Here is a 16,334-nt window from a genome sequence, read left to right as displayed (position 1 = left end):
GCCGCCCCCCGGTCCGGCACCCATCCCGGGTACAGCCGGGGGCATCCCACCTGGCATCCCTGCACCCCGGACGCCGCCGGTCGCCAGAGGGCGCTTCGGCCGGGTCATCCGTTTGCCCCGCAAACTGGCCCTCCAGGTGCGCGGGAATTCTGGGGGGGCGCGTGTGGCATACACGAAAGCCCACTGGCGTGGTGACATCATTCCGCGCACCAAGTGGGTGGCGGCCACGCCCGAGGGGTAGGCGTGGCCTCAGGATATACACCGGGCGCGCAGCCCGGAGCGTGCCAGTGCTACAGTGACCTCTTTGAATAAAGAACATCAAACTTACCGCGTTGTCCGCTTCCTCCTTGGTAGCAAGTCACGTGCGTAGCACCGCATGCTAAAAGAGTAAGGTGATGTGAAGGAGGTCACGTGGGATGAACAAGATGGATACAAGCTCAAACGCAAACAAGAACAGGAAGGGAAAACCAGGGATGAACCAACAATGGGTTAGTGAGGATTCTAAAGATCATGGGTATGAATGGGGGATGCCCTGAGTTAGTGGTGAGCAGCCATCTTGAAACCCTCAAGGAAAGAATGATGTTTAACAGACTGAGGAAGTTGGTTCCACAGGGGAGAGAAAAGAGGAACAAATGAGTTGAGGTGAACAGTGAGCCGGGATTTTGTGAATTTAACAAGACGAGGGTTCTTGGCAGACCACGTGTGCTCTGCAGAAACGTGGGGGCTGGAGGACGACGACGATGACGACGACGGGATAGAGCAAGGAGAGGGCAGAGTTGGTGGCTATGTGCAGTGATGTTTGAAAAATCTGAGTATGTTGACAAGGTAGGGGAGGGGAGGGAAGGCTAATTGAGTAGAGACGTGGGGTGTCATTGTATTATGAAAATGAAAACATTTTTCGTTCACCTTTCATTTTAGTTGATCATTTTGTTATGGAAATCGCCTCAAACAAGACATACAGCCACTATACTAAGGGGCTATGGGAAGGTTTGAAAAAGATAAGAATAAAGCAAAACAAAATAAAAATAAATAAATAAAGCAAAAACTAGATGGTATTCATAGACTACTTAACCTGTGCAGTCAACTTGGTACGAGCCAACTCTTCTGTTTTTGAACGTTTTTTGTTGATCCAATATGGCTGCCAGACCACGTGAGCGATTACATCATAAATTTATATTCTCTAATATAATTGTTACATAGATCACACTCAATAAATTTCAAACTGATCAGACTGAGCGTTGTTCCTGTCGAATTATGACGTCATGATTATGGCACCAATGACGTCATCCTTAACAGCACCTATTCCCCATATGGAGTTCTTTACAATGAGCCACGTTTTAATTTTTTTCCATGGAGCAGTTTGAGATATAGAGGTGCAACGTTTTTCGGTTTTTCCGAGATGGCGCCTGTACCACGTGACATATGACGTCATAATTATCATTAAAATATTCTACAGGAGGAGCCGCTCATATTCTGAAAATTTCGTGTCAATCGGACCAAGAATTGCAGAGAAAGAAATTCACAATGATTGGATAAGTGTTGTACTTGTTGAATTATGACGTCATAATTAAGGTACCAATGACATCGTCATTAACATATCTTATTCCCCAAGAGGAGTACTTGGGAATGAGCCATGTTTCAATTTTTTCCATGGAGCGGTTTTGGAAATATCGAGGTGCAACTTTTTTCTATTTTTCCAAGATGGCGCCTGTGCCACGTGACCTATGACATCATAATTATCATTTAAAAAAAATTATACAGGAGGAGCCGCTCATATTCTGAAAATTCCGTGTCCATCGGACTAACAATTGCAGAGGGATTTTGTTTTCATACTGATCAGATCAAGCGTTGTTGATATGAAAATGAATAGAGCAACAAGGACCTCTCGGAAGTAACGAGGCTTTCATGTAATCGACCTGGTGCATCTACAAATAAACATCATAAGCATTTAATTAGTCTACAAGATACAAGGAATACATGGTAATACATTAGAATGAAGCAACTACCATTAAACAGCAAAAGCTCACCGAGCTCTCTCATAGAGTCACGACATCGTAGGATCTCTCATCATCCTCGCAGCAGACAACATCTCCAGAAGCAGATTACATATGCATCCCGCCCCTCACCACGGAGACAGCCCTCCTCAGCCAGGGATGTGTGTTGAGCCAAACACTCACATTAAGTAGACTTTTCATCACAGTTGTACTTGTCGAATTATGACGTCATAATGAAGGCATATATCTTATTCCCAATGTGGAGTACTTGACAATGAGCCATGTTTCCATTTTTTCCATTGAGCAGTTTGGGAGATATAGAGGTGTAACGGTTATCCAATATGGCGTCTGTACCATGTGACCTATGATGTCATAATTATGAATAATAAAAACATTCTACAGGCGGAGGCGCTTCTATGGTAAAATGTCGTGTCAATTGGAACCACAGTTGCCGAGAAAATTAATTTTAAAAATGCGAACACGTACGCCACACGTGCACATGTCCGGATGTACCCGAATGCCTAACCCTGCTTTTCCCTGCTTTTCCCTGCTTTTCGATTCGCGAGTGCAGGGTAATAAGAAAACATCCGAGACACAGGTACCAACCAAGTTAGAAAGTCCTGCGCTATCTGGGCAACACTGACTGAAGGAAAACAGCACCAGTGCTCTGCCATCTGAGCTATCTCGGCAACCCTGGCTGAAGGAAAACCGCACCAGTGCTCTGCCATCTGAGCTATCTGGGCAACCATGACTGAAGGAAAACCGTACCAGTGCTCTGCCATCTGAGCTATCTGGGCAACCATGACTGAAGGCAAACCGTACCAGTGCTCTGCCATCTGAGCTATCTGGGCAACCATGACTGAAGGAAAACCGTACCAGTGCTCTGCCATCTGAGCTATCTGGGCAACCATGACTGAAGGAAAACCGCACCAGTGCTCTGCCATCTGAGCTATCTCGGCAACCCTGGCTGAAGGAAAACCGCACCAGTGCTCTGCCATCTGAGCTATCTGGGCAACCATGACTGAAGGCAAACCGCACCAGTGCTCTGCCATCTGAGCTATCTCGGCAACCCTGGCTGAAGGAAAACCGCACCAGTGCTCTGCCATCTGAGCTATCTGGGCAACCATGACTGAAGGAAAACCGTACCAGTGCTCTGCCATCTGAGGTGTCTGGGCAACCCTGGCTGAAGGAAAACCGCACCAGTGCTCTGCCATCTGAGCTATCTGGGCAACCATGACTGAAGGCAAACCGTACCAGTGCTCTGCCATCTGAGCTATCTGGACGATCCTGACTGAGCATGCAATTGTCCAACACATATGATTGCCACTCTCTTTGCGTCAATGCTTCCGGGGCACTCGCTGCCAACCATCGGAGCACCAACGGCCTGATCATGAGAGGGTCTTCCTCCAATGAGGAGCGAATCCACGTCCTCTATTATAAACACCACTGGGGGCGTAGTGAAGCAATTAGATTAATGAACAGGATTATAAATAATAAAATTGATATATGTGGGAAAATTAGTCAGTCAGGATGGTTCAATAAGGGTCGCCCAGATAGCTCAGATGGCAGAGCACTGGTGCGGTTTTCCTTCAGTCAGGGTCGCCCAGATAGCTCAGATGGCAGAGCACTGGTGCGGTTTTCCTTCAGTCAGGGTTGCCCAGATAGCTCAGATGGCAGAGCACTGGTGCGGTTTTCCTTCAGTCAGGGTCGCCCAGATAGCTCAGATGGCAGAGCACTGGTGCGGTTTTCATTCAGCCAGGGTCGCCCAGATAGCTCAGATGGCAGAGCACTGGTGCGGTTTTCCTTCAGTCAGGGTTGCCCAGACAGCTCAGATGGCAGAGCACTGGCGCGGTTTTCCTTCAGTCAGGGTTGCCCAGAAGGCTCAGATGGCAGAGCACTGGTGCGGTTTTCCTTCAGCCAGGGTTGCCCAGACACCTCAGATGGCAGAGCACTGGTGCGGTTTTCCTTCAGCCAGGGTTGCCCAGACACCTCAGATGGCAGAGCACTGGTGCGGTTTTCCTTCAGTCAGGGTTGCCGAGATAGCTCAGATGGCAGAGCACTGGTGCGGTTTTCCTTCAGCCAGGGTTGCCGAGATAGCTCAGATGGCAGAGCACTGGTGCGGTTTTCCTTCAGCCAGGGTTGCCGAGATAGCTCAGATGGCAGAGCACTGGTGCGGTTTTCCTTCAGTCAGGGTTGCCGAGATAGCTCAGATGGCAGAGCACTGGTGCAGTTTTCCTTCAGCCAGGGTTGCCGAGATAGCTCAGATGGCAGAGCACTGGTGCGGTTTTCCTTCAGTCAGGGTTGCCGAGATAGCTCAGATGGCAGAGCACTGGTGCGGTTTTCCTTCAGTCAGGGTCGCCGAGATAGCTCAGATGGCAGAGCACTGGTGCGGTTTTCCTTCAGTCAGGGTTGCCGAGATAGCTCAGATGGCAGAGCACTGGTGCGGTTTTCCTTCAGTCAGGGTCGCCGAGATAGCTCAGATGGCAGAGCACTGGTGCAGTTTTCCTTCAGCCAGGGTTTGCCCAGATAGCTCAGATGACAGAGCACTGGTGCGGTTTTCCTTCAGCCAGGGTTGCCCAGATAGCTCAGATGGCAGAGCACTGGTATGGTTTTCCTTCAGCCAGGGTTGCCCAGATAGCTCAGATGACAGAGCACTGGTGCGGTTTTCCTTCAGTCAGGGTTGCCGAGATAGCTCAGATGGCAGAGCACTGGTGCGGTTTTCCTTCAGTCAGGGTTGCCCAGACAGCTCAGATGGCAGAGCACTGGTGCGGTTTTCCTTCAGCCAGGGTTGCCCAGACAGCTCAGATGGCAGAGCACTGGTGCGGTTTTCCTTCAGCCAGGGTTGCCCAGACAGCTCAGATGGCAGAGCACTGGTGCGGTCTTCCTTCAGCCAGGGTTGCCCAGACAGCTCAGATGGCAGAGCACTGGTGCGGTTTTCCTTCAGTCAGGGTTGCCCAGACAGCTCAGATGGCAGAGCACTGGTGCAGTTTTCCTTCAGTCAGTGTTGCCCAGATAGCTCAGATGGCAGAGCACTGGTGCGGTTTTCCTTCAGTCAGGGTTGCCCAGATAGCTCAGATGGCAGAGCACTGGTGCGGTTTTCCTTCAGTCAGGGTCGCCCAGATAGCTCAGATGGCAGAGCACTGGTGCGGTTTTCATTCAGCCAGGGTCGCCCAGATAGCTCAGATGGCAGAGCACTGGTGCGGTTTTCCTTCAGTCAGGGTTGCCCAGACAGCTCAGATGGCAGAGCACTGGCGCGGTTTTCCTTCAGTCAGGGTTGCCCAGAAGGCTCAGATGGCAGAGCACTGGTGCGGTTTTCCTTCAGCCAGGGTTGCCCAGACACCTCAGATGGCAGAGCACTGGTGCGGTTTTCCTTCAGCCAGGGTTGCCCAGACACCTCAGATGGCAGAGCACTGGTGCGGTTTTCCTTCAGTCAGGGTTGCCGAGATAGCTCAGATGGCAGAGCACTGGTGCGGTTTTCCTTCAGCCAGGGTTGCCGAGATAGCTCAGATGGCAGAGCACTGGTGCGGTTTTCCTTCAGCCAGGGTTGCCGAGATAGCTCAGATGGCAGAGCACTGGTGCGGTTTTCCTTCAGTCAGGGTTGCCGAGATAGCTCAGATGGCAGAGCACTGGTGCAGTTTTCCTTCAGCCAGGGTTGCCGAGATAGCTCAGATGGCAGAGCACTGGTGCGGTTTTCCTTCAGTCAGGGTTGCCGAGATAGCTCAGATGGCAGAGCACTGGTGCGGTTTTCCTTCAGTCAGGGTCGCCGAGATAGCTCAGATGGCAGAGCACTGGTGCGGTTTTCCTTCAGTCAGGGTTGCCGAGATAGCTCAGATGGCAGAGCACTGGTGCGGTTTTCCTTCAGTCAGGGTCGCCGAGATAGCTCAGATGGCAGAGCACTGGTGCAGTTTTCCTTCAGCCAGGGTTGCCCAGATAGCTCAGATGACAGAGCACTGGTGCGGTTTTCCTTCAGCCAGGGTTGCCCAGATAGCTCAGATGGCAGAGCACTGGTATGGTTTTCCTTCAGCCAGGGTTGCCCAGATAGCTCAGATGACAGAGCACTGGTGCGGTTTTCCTTCAGTCAGGGTTGCCGAGATAGCTCAGATGGCAGAGCACTGGTGCGGTTTTCCTTCAGTCAGGGTTGCCCAGACAGCTCAGATGGCAGAGCACTGGTGCGGTTTTCCTTCAGCCAGGGTTGCCCAGACAGCTCAGATGGCAGAGCACTGGTGCGGTTTTCCTTCAGCCAGGGTTGCCCAGACAGCTCAGATGGCAGAGCACTGGTGCGGTCTTCCTTCAGCCAGGGTTGCCCAGACAGCTCAGATGGCAGAGCACTGGTGCGGTTTTCCTTCAGTCAGGGTTGCCCAGACAGCTCAGATGGCAGAGCACTGGTGCAGTTTTCCTTCAGTCAGTGTTGCCCAGACAGCTCAGATGGCAGAGCACTGGTGCGGTTTTCCTTCAGCCAGGGTTGCCCAGATAGCTCAGATGGCAGAGCACTGGTATGGTTTTCCTTCAGCCACGGTTGCCCAGATAGCTCAGATGGCAGAGCACTGGTGCTGTTTTCCTTCAGTCAGTGTTGCCCAGATAGTTCAGATGGCAGAGCACTGGTACGGTTTTCCTTCAGTCAGGGTTGCCCAGATAGCTCAGATGGCAGAGCACTGGTGCGGTTTTCCTTCAGTCAGGGTTGCCCAGATAGCTCAGATGGCAGAGCACTGGTGCGGTTTTCCTTCAGTCAGGGTTGCCCAGATAGCTCAGATGGCAGAGCATGGTGCTGTTTTCCTTCAGTCAGGGTTGCCCAGATAGCTCAGATGGCAGACCACTGGTACGGTTTTCCTTCAGCCAGGGTTGCCCAGATAGCTCAGATGGCAGAGCACTGGTACGGTTTTCCTTCAGCCAGGGTTGCCCAGATAGCTCAGATGGCAGAGCACTGGTACGGTTTTCCTTCAGTCAGGGTTGCCCAGATAGCTCAGATGGCAGAGCACTGGTACGGTTTTCCTTCAGCTAGGGTTGCCCAGATAGCTCAGATGGCAGAGCACTGGTGCGGTTTTCCTTTAGTCAGGGTTGGCCAGATAGCTCAGATGGCAGAGCACTGGTACGGTTTTCCTTCAGCCAGGGTTGCCCAGATAGCTCAGATGGCAGAGCACTGGTACGGTTTTCCTTCAGTCAGGGTTGCCCAGATAGCTCAGATGGCAGAGCACTGGTACGGTTTTCCTTCAGCTAGGGTTGCCCAGATAGCTCAGATGGCAGAGCACTGGTGCGGTTTTCCTTCAGTCAGGGTTGGCCAGATAGCTCAGATGGCAGAGCACTGGTACGGTTTGCCTTCAGTCAGGGTTGCCCAGATAGCTCAGATGGCAGAGCACTGGTGCGGTTTTCCTTCAGCTAGGGTTGTCCAGATAGCTCAGATGGCAGAGCACTGGTGCTGTTTTCCTTCAGTCAGGGTTGCCCAGATAGTTCAGATGGCAGAGCACTGGTACGGTTTTCCTTCAGTCAGGGTTGCCCAGATAGCTCAGATGGCAGAGCACTGGTGCGGTTTTCCTTCAGTCAGGGTTGCCCAGATAGCTCAGATGGCAGAGCACTGGTGCGGTTTTCCTTCAGTCAGGGTTGCCCAGATAGCTCAGATGGCAGAGCATGGTGCTGTTTTCCTTCAGTCAGGGTTGCCCAGATAGCTCAGATGGCAGACCACTGGTACGGTTTTCCTTCAGCCAGGGTTGCCCAGATAGCTCAGATGGCAGAGCACTGGTACGGTTTTCCTTCAGCCAGGGTTGCCCAGATAGCTCAGATGGCAGAGCACTTGTACGGTTTTCCTTCAGTCAGGGTTGCCCAGATAGCTCAGATGGCAGAGCACTGGTACGGTTTTCCTTCAGCTAGGGTTGCCCAGATAGCTCAGATGGCAGAGCACTGGTGCGGTTTTCCTTTAGTCAGGGTTGGCCAGATAGCTCAGATGGCAGAGCACTGGTACGGTTTTCCTTCAGCTAGGGTTGCCCAGATAGCTCAGATGGCAGAGCACTGGTGCGGTTTTCCTTTAGTCAGGGTTGGCCAGATAGCTCAGATGGCAGAGCACTGGTACGGTTTTCCTTCAGTCAGGGTTGCCCAGATAGCTCAGATGGCAGAGCACTGGTGCGGTTTTCCTTTAGTCAGGGTTGGCCAGATAGCTCAGATGGCAGAGCACTGGTACGGTTTGCCTAGAGTCAGGGTTGCCCAGATAGCTCAGATGGCAGAGCACTGGTGCGGTTTGCCTTCAGCTAGGGTTGTCCAGATAGCTCAGATGGCAGAGCACTGGTGCGGTTTTCCTTCAGCTAGGATTGTCCAGATAGCTCAGATGGCAGAGCACTGGTACGGTTTGCCTTCAGCTAGGGTTGTCCAGATAGCTCAGATGGCAGAGCACTGGTGCAGTTTTCCTTCAGCCAGGGTTGCCGAGATAGCTCAGATGGCAGAGCACTGGTGCGGTTTTCCTTCAGTCAGGGTTGCCGAGATAGCTCAGATGGCAGAGCACTGGTGCGGTTTTCCTTCAGTCAGGGTTGCCGAGATAGCTCAGATGGCAGAGCACTGGTATGGTTTTCCTTCAGCCAGGGTTGCCCAGATAGCTCAGATGGCAGAGCACTGGTGCGGTTTTCCTTCAGTCAGGGTTGCCGAGATAGCTCAGATGGCAGAGCACTGGTGCGGTTTTCCTTCAGTCAGGGTTGCCCAGACAGCTCAGATGGCAGAGCACTGGTGCGGTTTTCCTTCAGCCAGGGTTGCCCAGACAGCTCAGATGGCAGAGCACTGGTATGGTTTTCCTTCAGCCAGGGTTGCCCAGATAGCTCAGATGGCAGAGCACTGGTATGGTTTTCCTTCAGCCACGGTTGCCCAGATAGCTCAGATGGCAGAGCACTGGTGCTGTTTTCCTTCAGCCAGGGTTGCCCAGATAGCTCAGATGGCAGAGCACTGGTACGGTTTTCCTTCAGCCACGGTTGCCCAGATAGCTCAGATGGCAGAGCACTGGTGCTGTTTTCCTTCAGTCAGTGTTGCCCAGATAGTTCAGATGGCAGAGCACTGGTACGGTTTTCCTTCAGTCAGGGTTGCCCAGATAGCTCAGATGGCAGAGCACTGGTGCGGTTTTCCTTCAGTCAGGGTTGCCCAGATAGCTCAGATGGCAGAGCACTGGTGCGGTTTTCCTTCAGTCAGGGTTGCCCAGATAGCTCAGATGGCAGAGCATGGTGCTGTTTTCCTTCAGTCAGTGTTGCCCAGACAGCTCAGATGGCAGAGCACTGGTGCGGTTTTCCTTCAGCCAGGGTTGCCCAGATAGCTCAGATGGCAGAGCACTGGTACAGTTTTCCTTCAGCCACGGTTGCCCAGATAGCTCAGATGGCAGAGCACTGGTGCTGTTTTCCTTCAGTCAGTGTTGCCCAGATAGTTCAGATGGCAGAGCACTGGTACGGTTTTCCTTCAGTCAGGGTTGCCCAGATAGCTCAGATGGCAGAGCACTGGTGCGGTTTTCCTTCAGTCAGGGTTGCCCAGATAGCTCAGATGGCAGAGCACTGGTGCGGTTTTCCTTCAGTCAGGGTTGCCCAGATAGCTCAGATGGCAGAGCATGGTGCTGTTTTCCTTCAGTCAGGGTTGCCCAGATAGCTCAGATGGCAGACCACTGGTACGGTTTTCCTTCAGCCAGGGTTGCCCAGATAGCTCAGATGGCAGACCACTGGTACGGTTTTCCTTCAGCCAGGGTTGCCCAGATAGCTCAGATGGCAGAGCACTGGTACGGTTTTCCTTCAGCCAGGGTTGCCCAGATAGCTCAGATGGCAGAGCACTGGTACGGTTTTCCTTCAGTCAGGGTTGCCCAGATAGCTCAGATGGCAGAGCACTGGTACGGTTTTCCTTCAGTCAGGGTTGTCCAGATAGCTCAGATGGCAGAGCACTGGTGCTGTTTTCCTTCAGTCAGGGTTGCCCAGATAGCTCAGATGGCAGAGCACTGGTGCGGTTTTCCTTCAGCCAGGGTTGCCGAGATAGCTCAGATGGCAGAGCACTGGTGCGGTTTTCCTTCAGTCAGGGTTGCCCAGATAGCTCAGATGGCAGAGCACTGGTGCGGTTTTCCTTCAGCCAGGGTTGCCCAGATAGCTCAGATGGCAGAGCACTGGTACGGTTTTCCTTCAGCTAGGGTTGCCCAGATAGCTCAGATGGCAGAGCACTGGTATGGTTTTCCAGAGGACCTGGGTTCGATTCCTGGTCTGGGCACGTAATTTTTCCACATATATCAATTTAATTATTTAATCCTGTTGATTAATTTAATTTAGTTTTCTTTGCATTGAAGGTTACCAGCCAGTCATGTCCCTTCTTCAACACATCCTCTAAATCATTGTCCAGTGAAACTCCAACCTCATTAGGAGTGGCGTTGAGTGAACCAGCAGGTGGACAGTAAAGTGAGGAGGCATCATGCTTTTGTTACTGTAAAATCCATGAGCAAAAGTCTGTAAAGTTTAATTTAAGATTGCCTTATTGAAAGCAAAGTGTCGCAATCATATTGCTGAATTTTGAAATGAATACGTGCAATCGCAAACACCTTGTAAGGCTTCATTCAAAGTAAAATTGTTTAAAATAGAGAAGTTGTTCTCTTTACAAATGAACATATTTGAGACATTGAGCATGTTTCAGTCAATTCGCACTTGTGTTCATTATTCTGGATTTTGCCTTTGGTCCTGATTCCCAGATGGAAGTTGCCCAGTGGACATCATCTTCCTGTTAGACAGCTCAGAGAGTGCCAAGGCGGTGAACCTCGAGTACGAGAAGCAGTTTCTGGTGGACTTCTCGCAACGACTTGAGCGACAGCACGTTCCGATGGAGCGTCGCCCCTTGTGGCGTATTGCGGTGCTCCAGTACAGCAGTAGTGTGCGTGTTGAACAGCGCTTACTCGACTGGGAGGGCGGAGGACAGTTCCGGGAAAGTGTGCGGGCCATGCGATATATAGGCCATGGAACTTACACAACGTACGCCATCACCAACATGACGCAGATTTTCTTGAGCGAGAGCCATTCGGGAACCATTATGTTTGCCGTGCTGATGACTGATGGAGAAGCTCACCCAAGAAACCCTGATATCGTGGCCGCAGCAAGTGATGCCAAGAACCAGGGCGTGCATCTGTTTGCCATGGGGCTCTCGACAATCGCAAATGAGCCCGCGAATGCAGCAAAACTGCGTCTTCTTGCCAGCGTACCTGCCACACGTTTTGTGCACAACCTTCGAGAGGACTCCACACTGAGTCACTTGTTAGAGGAAATGGTACGTTTTGGAAAGTTTGATAGCAACAATAACCCACCCTTTTTATAAATGTCGACATAGATATATATTACATTAATGAACAGGATTATAAATAATTAAATTGATACATGTGGGAAAATTACGTGCCCAGACCAGGAATCGAACCCAGGTCCTCCGGTGAACCGTACCAGTGCTCTGCCATCTGGGCGACTCTGGGCCACTCTCTTTCCGTCAATACTGTGTGTGGGAAAATTACATGCTTGGTCAGATATGTAAAGCTCTATCTAACTCCTGACTCACTGATAATGTTTGGTAACTACTGGGTGTCGTAGAAAGCTGAAATTTGGCATGCGAACGGACATCGAAGCCGATACACCAGGAAAAATCACAGAACCGTCGGAAAGCTTCCGTAAATGAAAACCTATGTAAAAAAAACCCCGCAAATGCATGCATAAAAACCCTCAATCCATACCTAGCATTTGAAAATTGTAATTTCGAGAAATTTAAACTGTGAAATAAAAATCTCAATGAAAATTTATGTTAAAAAAACGTAAACATGTCCGTAAAATAAATAAATAAACAAGAAATATGTCATGCATCGCACGATACATGCGAAATCCCCAGGACAAGTTGTTGGCCTAAGATGGCCTCAAAAATAATTGGTGGTTGAATTCAGTGACCTGACATGCAAATCCTCTTAAAATTTCAATTCAATTGGAAGAAAATTGAGCATCCTAGAAATTTGGCCGATGTTGACCTAAAATATAATTGGTGGTTGAATTCAATGACCAGATATGCAACTCTTCAAATTTCAGGTCAATCGGATTAATATTGAGGATTTTAGAAATTTGACAAAGTTTGTGACATTTGGCCTGTGTTAACCTTTTGACCGTTTGACCCCAAAAACAATAGGCTTCTTGATTATGACCAACTCTACCATTTGGTGAAGTTTCGTGAAGGTCGGTTGAAAATTGTGACCTGTAGGCGAATGCCAGACAAACAAACAGACAGAATAAAAAAAAATCACTCATAGAGCGACACTTGGCAAAACAGAACAAAGTAGAATGGCACTCGGTAGAACATCCTTTTGACCTCGAAAAATAATTGATAGTTGAATTGAGTGACCTGATATGCAAATTGTCTTCAAAGTTTATTTTAATCAAATGAAAATTCTGTTGACCTTTGGCCTATGTTGACCTTTTGGCCTATGCTGATCTTAAAAATAGTGGGTGGTTGAATTCAGTTAGCCGATATGTAAATCCTATTCAAATTTCAAGTCAATCGGATGAAAATTGAGGATTTTAGAAATTTGGAAAAAAGTGGTTGACCTTTGGCCAAATGTGTTATTACCTTCGCCAGAGAGAGTATTGCATTTGAGTCCGTTTGTCTGTTTGTTTGTTACTTCCTGGAATAGATTCCGGCAAGTATGTTGGTTGGTTGGTTTGTCTGTCTGTTTGTCTGTCTGTCTGTCTGTTTGTGTGCAGTACTACGTCGACATCGTTGCACATAGCATCGCCATACTTTACACACATATTTGCCTTGCCCTGGAATAGACTGTGCCCAATTTTTAACTCTCTAGGCCCAAGGTCAAGCTCAAGGTCACCCAAAACGTGAAAATTGTGACCGCAGCATAAAGTCGGGGCGAGGCGGAGTGATACAGCGGAAGGATTCGATGGTTTAAATGAAGCAGCGATGAGGCGGATTTTCATTGGGACTTTCATCCTTCTTTCGTTACCTCCACCACCAAAGGTGGATGGAGGTTATGTTTTCACCCCTGTCTGTTTGTCTGTTGTTACTTGCCGGAATAGATTCCGGCAAGTATGTTGGTTGGTTGGTTTGTTACTTGCCGGAATAGAGTCACCGGAATAGATTTTGGGTGGTGAGGGGGCTTGAAGCCAGATTTTAATCTTGCAGCCGCCATGTTGGTGCTCGCCGTCACTGCAATGCGAAGCGAAAGACGCCTCAGAGCTGTCACATTCACAATCGCTATGTCATATGTACTCCCGATACATGTTTCCTTTATTGTAAAAACTACCAAGTCAACAGTTAAAAGGATTTTGAGCCGATAGGTGTTACGGCCTTGGCAAGATCAATGGAGACAGCGATCTGTTAGCTTATACACCGCCCAAATAGCTATGTGGAATTCTCTCAGGTGGAGAATAAACTCACGTCGTTTGAACTTTGGCAGAGGTCATTATTTTCTTTTAATGATGTTTATATATGAATCAAAAAGAAGATAATTGGTTTTGGGTCGCCCTTTCCGCATACCTCGTGGGATTGTGAGTTGGAGAGACGACTGTGATGGCGGGGATTGGGTTGGCATTCTCTCAAGCAGGGATTCAACCCTTGTCCTTATGTATTATTATTTTGATCCAAAATGGCCGATAAAAAAAAAGTACATTCCGGCAAGTCCTCGGTCTCTGACCGACTTTTCATTTGTTTGTCGGTCTGTTTGTTTGTTTGTCCGCACAGAATAAATATGATTTTCTCTGCAACTGTTGGTCCGATTGACAGGAAATTTTCACCAAACGTGCACCTCCACCTGTAGAATTTTTTAATGATAATTATGATGTCATAGATCATGTTGTTTGGTCACCATCTTGGAAAAACTGATGAAACTTTGCACCTCTATATCTCCGAAAGCACTGAAGAGAAAAAAAATGGAGACATGGTTCATTGTAGAGAACTCTCCATTGGGAATAAAATATGTTAATGATGATGTCATAGGTGCCTCCATTATGACGTCATAATTGGACGAGTACAAAACTTCATCTGATCAAGATGAAATTCATTGAGCATCATGAAGGCATAAATTGGTTGAGAGAAAAAATTATAATGACATCATCGGTCACGTGGTTCGGCCGCCATCTTGGAAAAACCGAAAAAAAATTGCACCTTGATATCTCTGAAAGCGCTGCATAGAAAGAATTACGACATGGCTCATTGTAAAGAACTCTCCATGTGGAATAACATCTGTTAATGATAGTCATAGGTGCCTCCATTATGACGTCATCATTTGACAAGTACAAAACTTCATCTGATCAAGATGAAATTTCTTGAGCATAATGTAGGGATAAATTGGTGAAGAAAAAAAAATGATGACGTCATCGGTCACGTGGTTCGGCCGCCATATTTGTTTCAACACAAAAACCTTAAAAACCACTGAAAACACATCCTGGCGAGGGTCTGCAATCTCAGATTGCTCTTTCTTGTGTTTATCATTGTATTTACCTTCCAATTTTATTCTACTTTTCTTTTACATTTTGGTCAATGTTCACCAATAATATTTCATAATGTGCAGTTTAAACTCTTGTAAATGTATTGTTAATGTGTAAATGGTTTGTGATGATATTCTCCTCTATTTTGCATCAACTCAATGTTTCTGACTGTTTGTATTATTTTTTGTTTTGCAGTCACAACTAACTGCAGAAGGTGTAAGTAACTATATTTTCTTCATTTTCAAATGCATCTCAACTTTATTCATGATCACTTCACAGACTTTAAAACCTCATTAAATGTATAAGTGAAGTATCATGAGAGTCCTCACTATCAGTCTGTCAGTTGGTGCTTTGAATACCATTCAGCTACCTGGTGTTTATTTGGATAACGTCAATTTTTAATATTTTCCAGTGCTCTTCACCTCCAAAATGTACCTGTGAGAAAGGAGACCGGGGTCGAGCTGGACCTTCGGTAAGGTTCATCACATGGGTTATTTCCTAAACACGTATTTATAAATATACACACACACATAAACACGCCGAGACGAGAGGGAGGGAGCGGCCTGATGGAACTCAACCAGGTGCACAGAGCAACGAGTGTAGGACTAGCTGAGATTCTGAAATGCTCAACAGACTATCGGATGCAATTTGTAAACAAACATGAACACAACCAACCTGAAAAAGTATCCCTAACTCACCTTGCAAAGAATTTCCAAAAACAGGTGCGAATAGAAGATGCAGTGCAGGAAAATGAAACAGCAACAAATACAGCCCCAACAATTGCAAAAAAAAGACAAAATAAATATATATAAAGAAATATACACCAACAACTGGGAGAATGACAGAAGTGCCGGAAAATACAAAAAAGAATTGGACAGAGTGGGGATAGACAAAGAAGGATCATTGGAATGGCTAAGAAGAGGTCAGCTCAATTGGGATGGTGAACGAATCATAATAAATGCCCAAGATCAAGGACACTACACCAATCGATTTAACAAGATGGCTGGACTGGGCCAGACAGAAGTGTAGATTCCGCAAGACAGAAACAGGAAATACTAGTCACCTGCTCTCAGGATGCAAAACACTATTATCAGAACAACTTTACACACAAAGGCACAACAAAGTATACAAAGTGATTAATTGTCATATCTGCAAAAATGTAAACATCCCAGTGCCAAAAAACTCATGGAAACGAACCAAGGACAATCATTGAAAATGAGGACGTCATGCTCACGTACGACCTGATGATTCCATCGAGCGTGAACATAGAAAACAGAGCATTGCATCCAGACATTGTACTCAGGAACAAAAAGGAAAAGACAGCATTGATGATTGAGATATCAGTATCCAGCGATTTTGGCCGAAACAACGCAGAAATCAAAAAAAATGACCAAATACCAGGACCTCAAAAATGAGGTCAAGAGATCTTGGAAGCTGAAGAGAATCAAAATTGTACCAGTGATAATTGGAGCAACAGGAGTGATGAGGAAGAACCTCACTGAGATTTTGAAAACAATCCCGGGAATATTACCACAAATGAACCACAACTGGAGGCAATCTGGGGTTTGGTGACGATTCTGAAAAGATTCCTTGGAACAAAACTCTGAAAAAGTTTTTTTTTTCTTTTTCTTTTTGGATACAGATTCAAGGCTCGTGAAAGAGCTAACATTTATTTCACAAACAAATCAAACAGACAAACAAAATATATAAAAAGAGGGAGCGGAAGACAAGATGGGGAGAGACGAGGAAGCACACAAACACAACATTTGAGAGCAGAGAGATGTGTGGGAGGGAGAGGGCTTGGGGGGAGGAGGCGTGGGAAGGGGGGTGGGGGAGGTGGGAGGAGTATAAAACACAAGGACACCAAGGACTTCCAGGACAGAAGTTGGTATTTCAA

General features: G+C 47.9%; 1 protein-coding gene and 1 non-coding gene across 2 annotated transcripts in view; both read left to right on the top strand.

Moving 5' to 3' along the window:
- Positions 1 to 16,334, top strand: part of LOC137431901 (uncharacterized) — a 351,683-nt gene that overhangs the window by 12,252 nt on the left and 323,097 nt on the right. Inside the window, exons 2-4 of the mRNA XM_068123735.2 lie at positions 10,672 to 11,240; positions 14,633 to 14,653; positions 14,850 to 14,909. Coding sequence (XP_067979836.2) covers positions 10,672 to 11,240; positions 14,633 to 14,653; positions 14,850 to 14,909 — 650 coding nt within the window. The remainder of the gene's footprint in view (positions 1 to 10,671; positions 11,241 to 14,632; positions 14,654 to 14,849; positions 14,910 to 16,334) is intronic.
- Positions 10,127 to 10,199, top strand: TRNAT-GGU (transfer RNA threonine (anticodon GGU)). Its single transcript has one exon. It is a non-coding gene; the product is annotated as a tRNA-Thr (tRNA).

Source organism: Myxine glutinosa, chromosome 7 (assembly GCF_964187855.1).
Source record: "Myxine glutinosa chromosome 7, kmMyxGlut1.1, whole genome shotgun sequence".
Taxonomy (NCBI): Eukaryota; Metazoa; Chordata; class Myxini; order Myxiniformes; family Myxinidae; genus Myxine; species Myxine glutinosa.
This window is presented reverse-complemented; position numbering and strand designations above follow the sequence as displayed.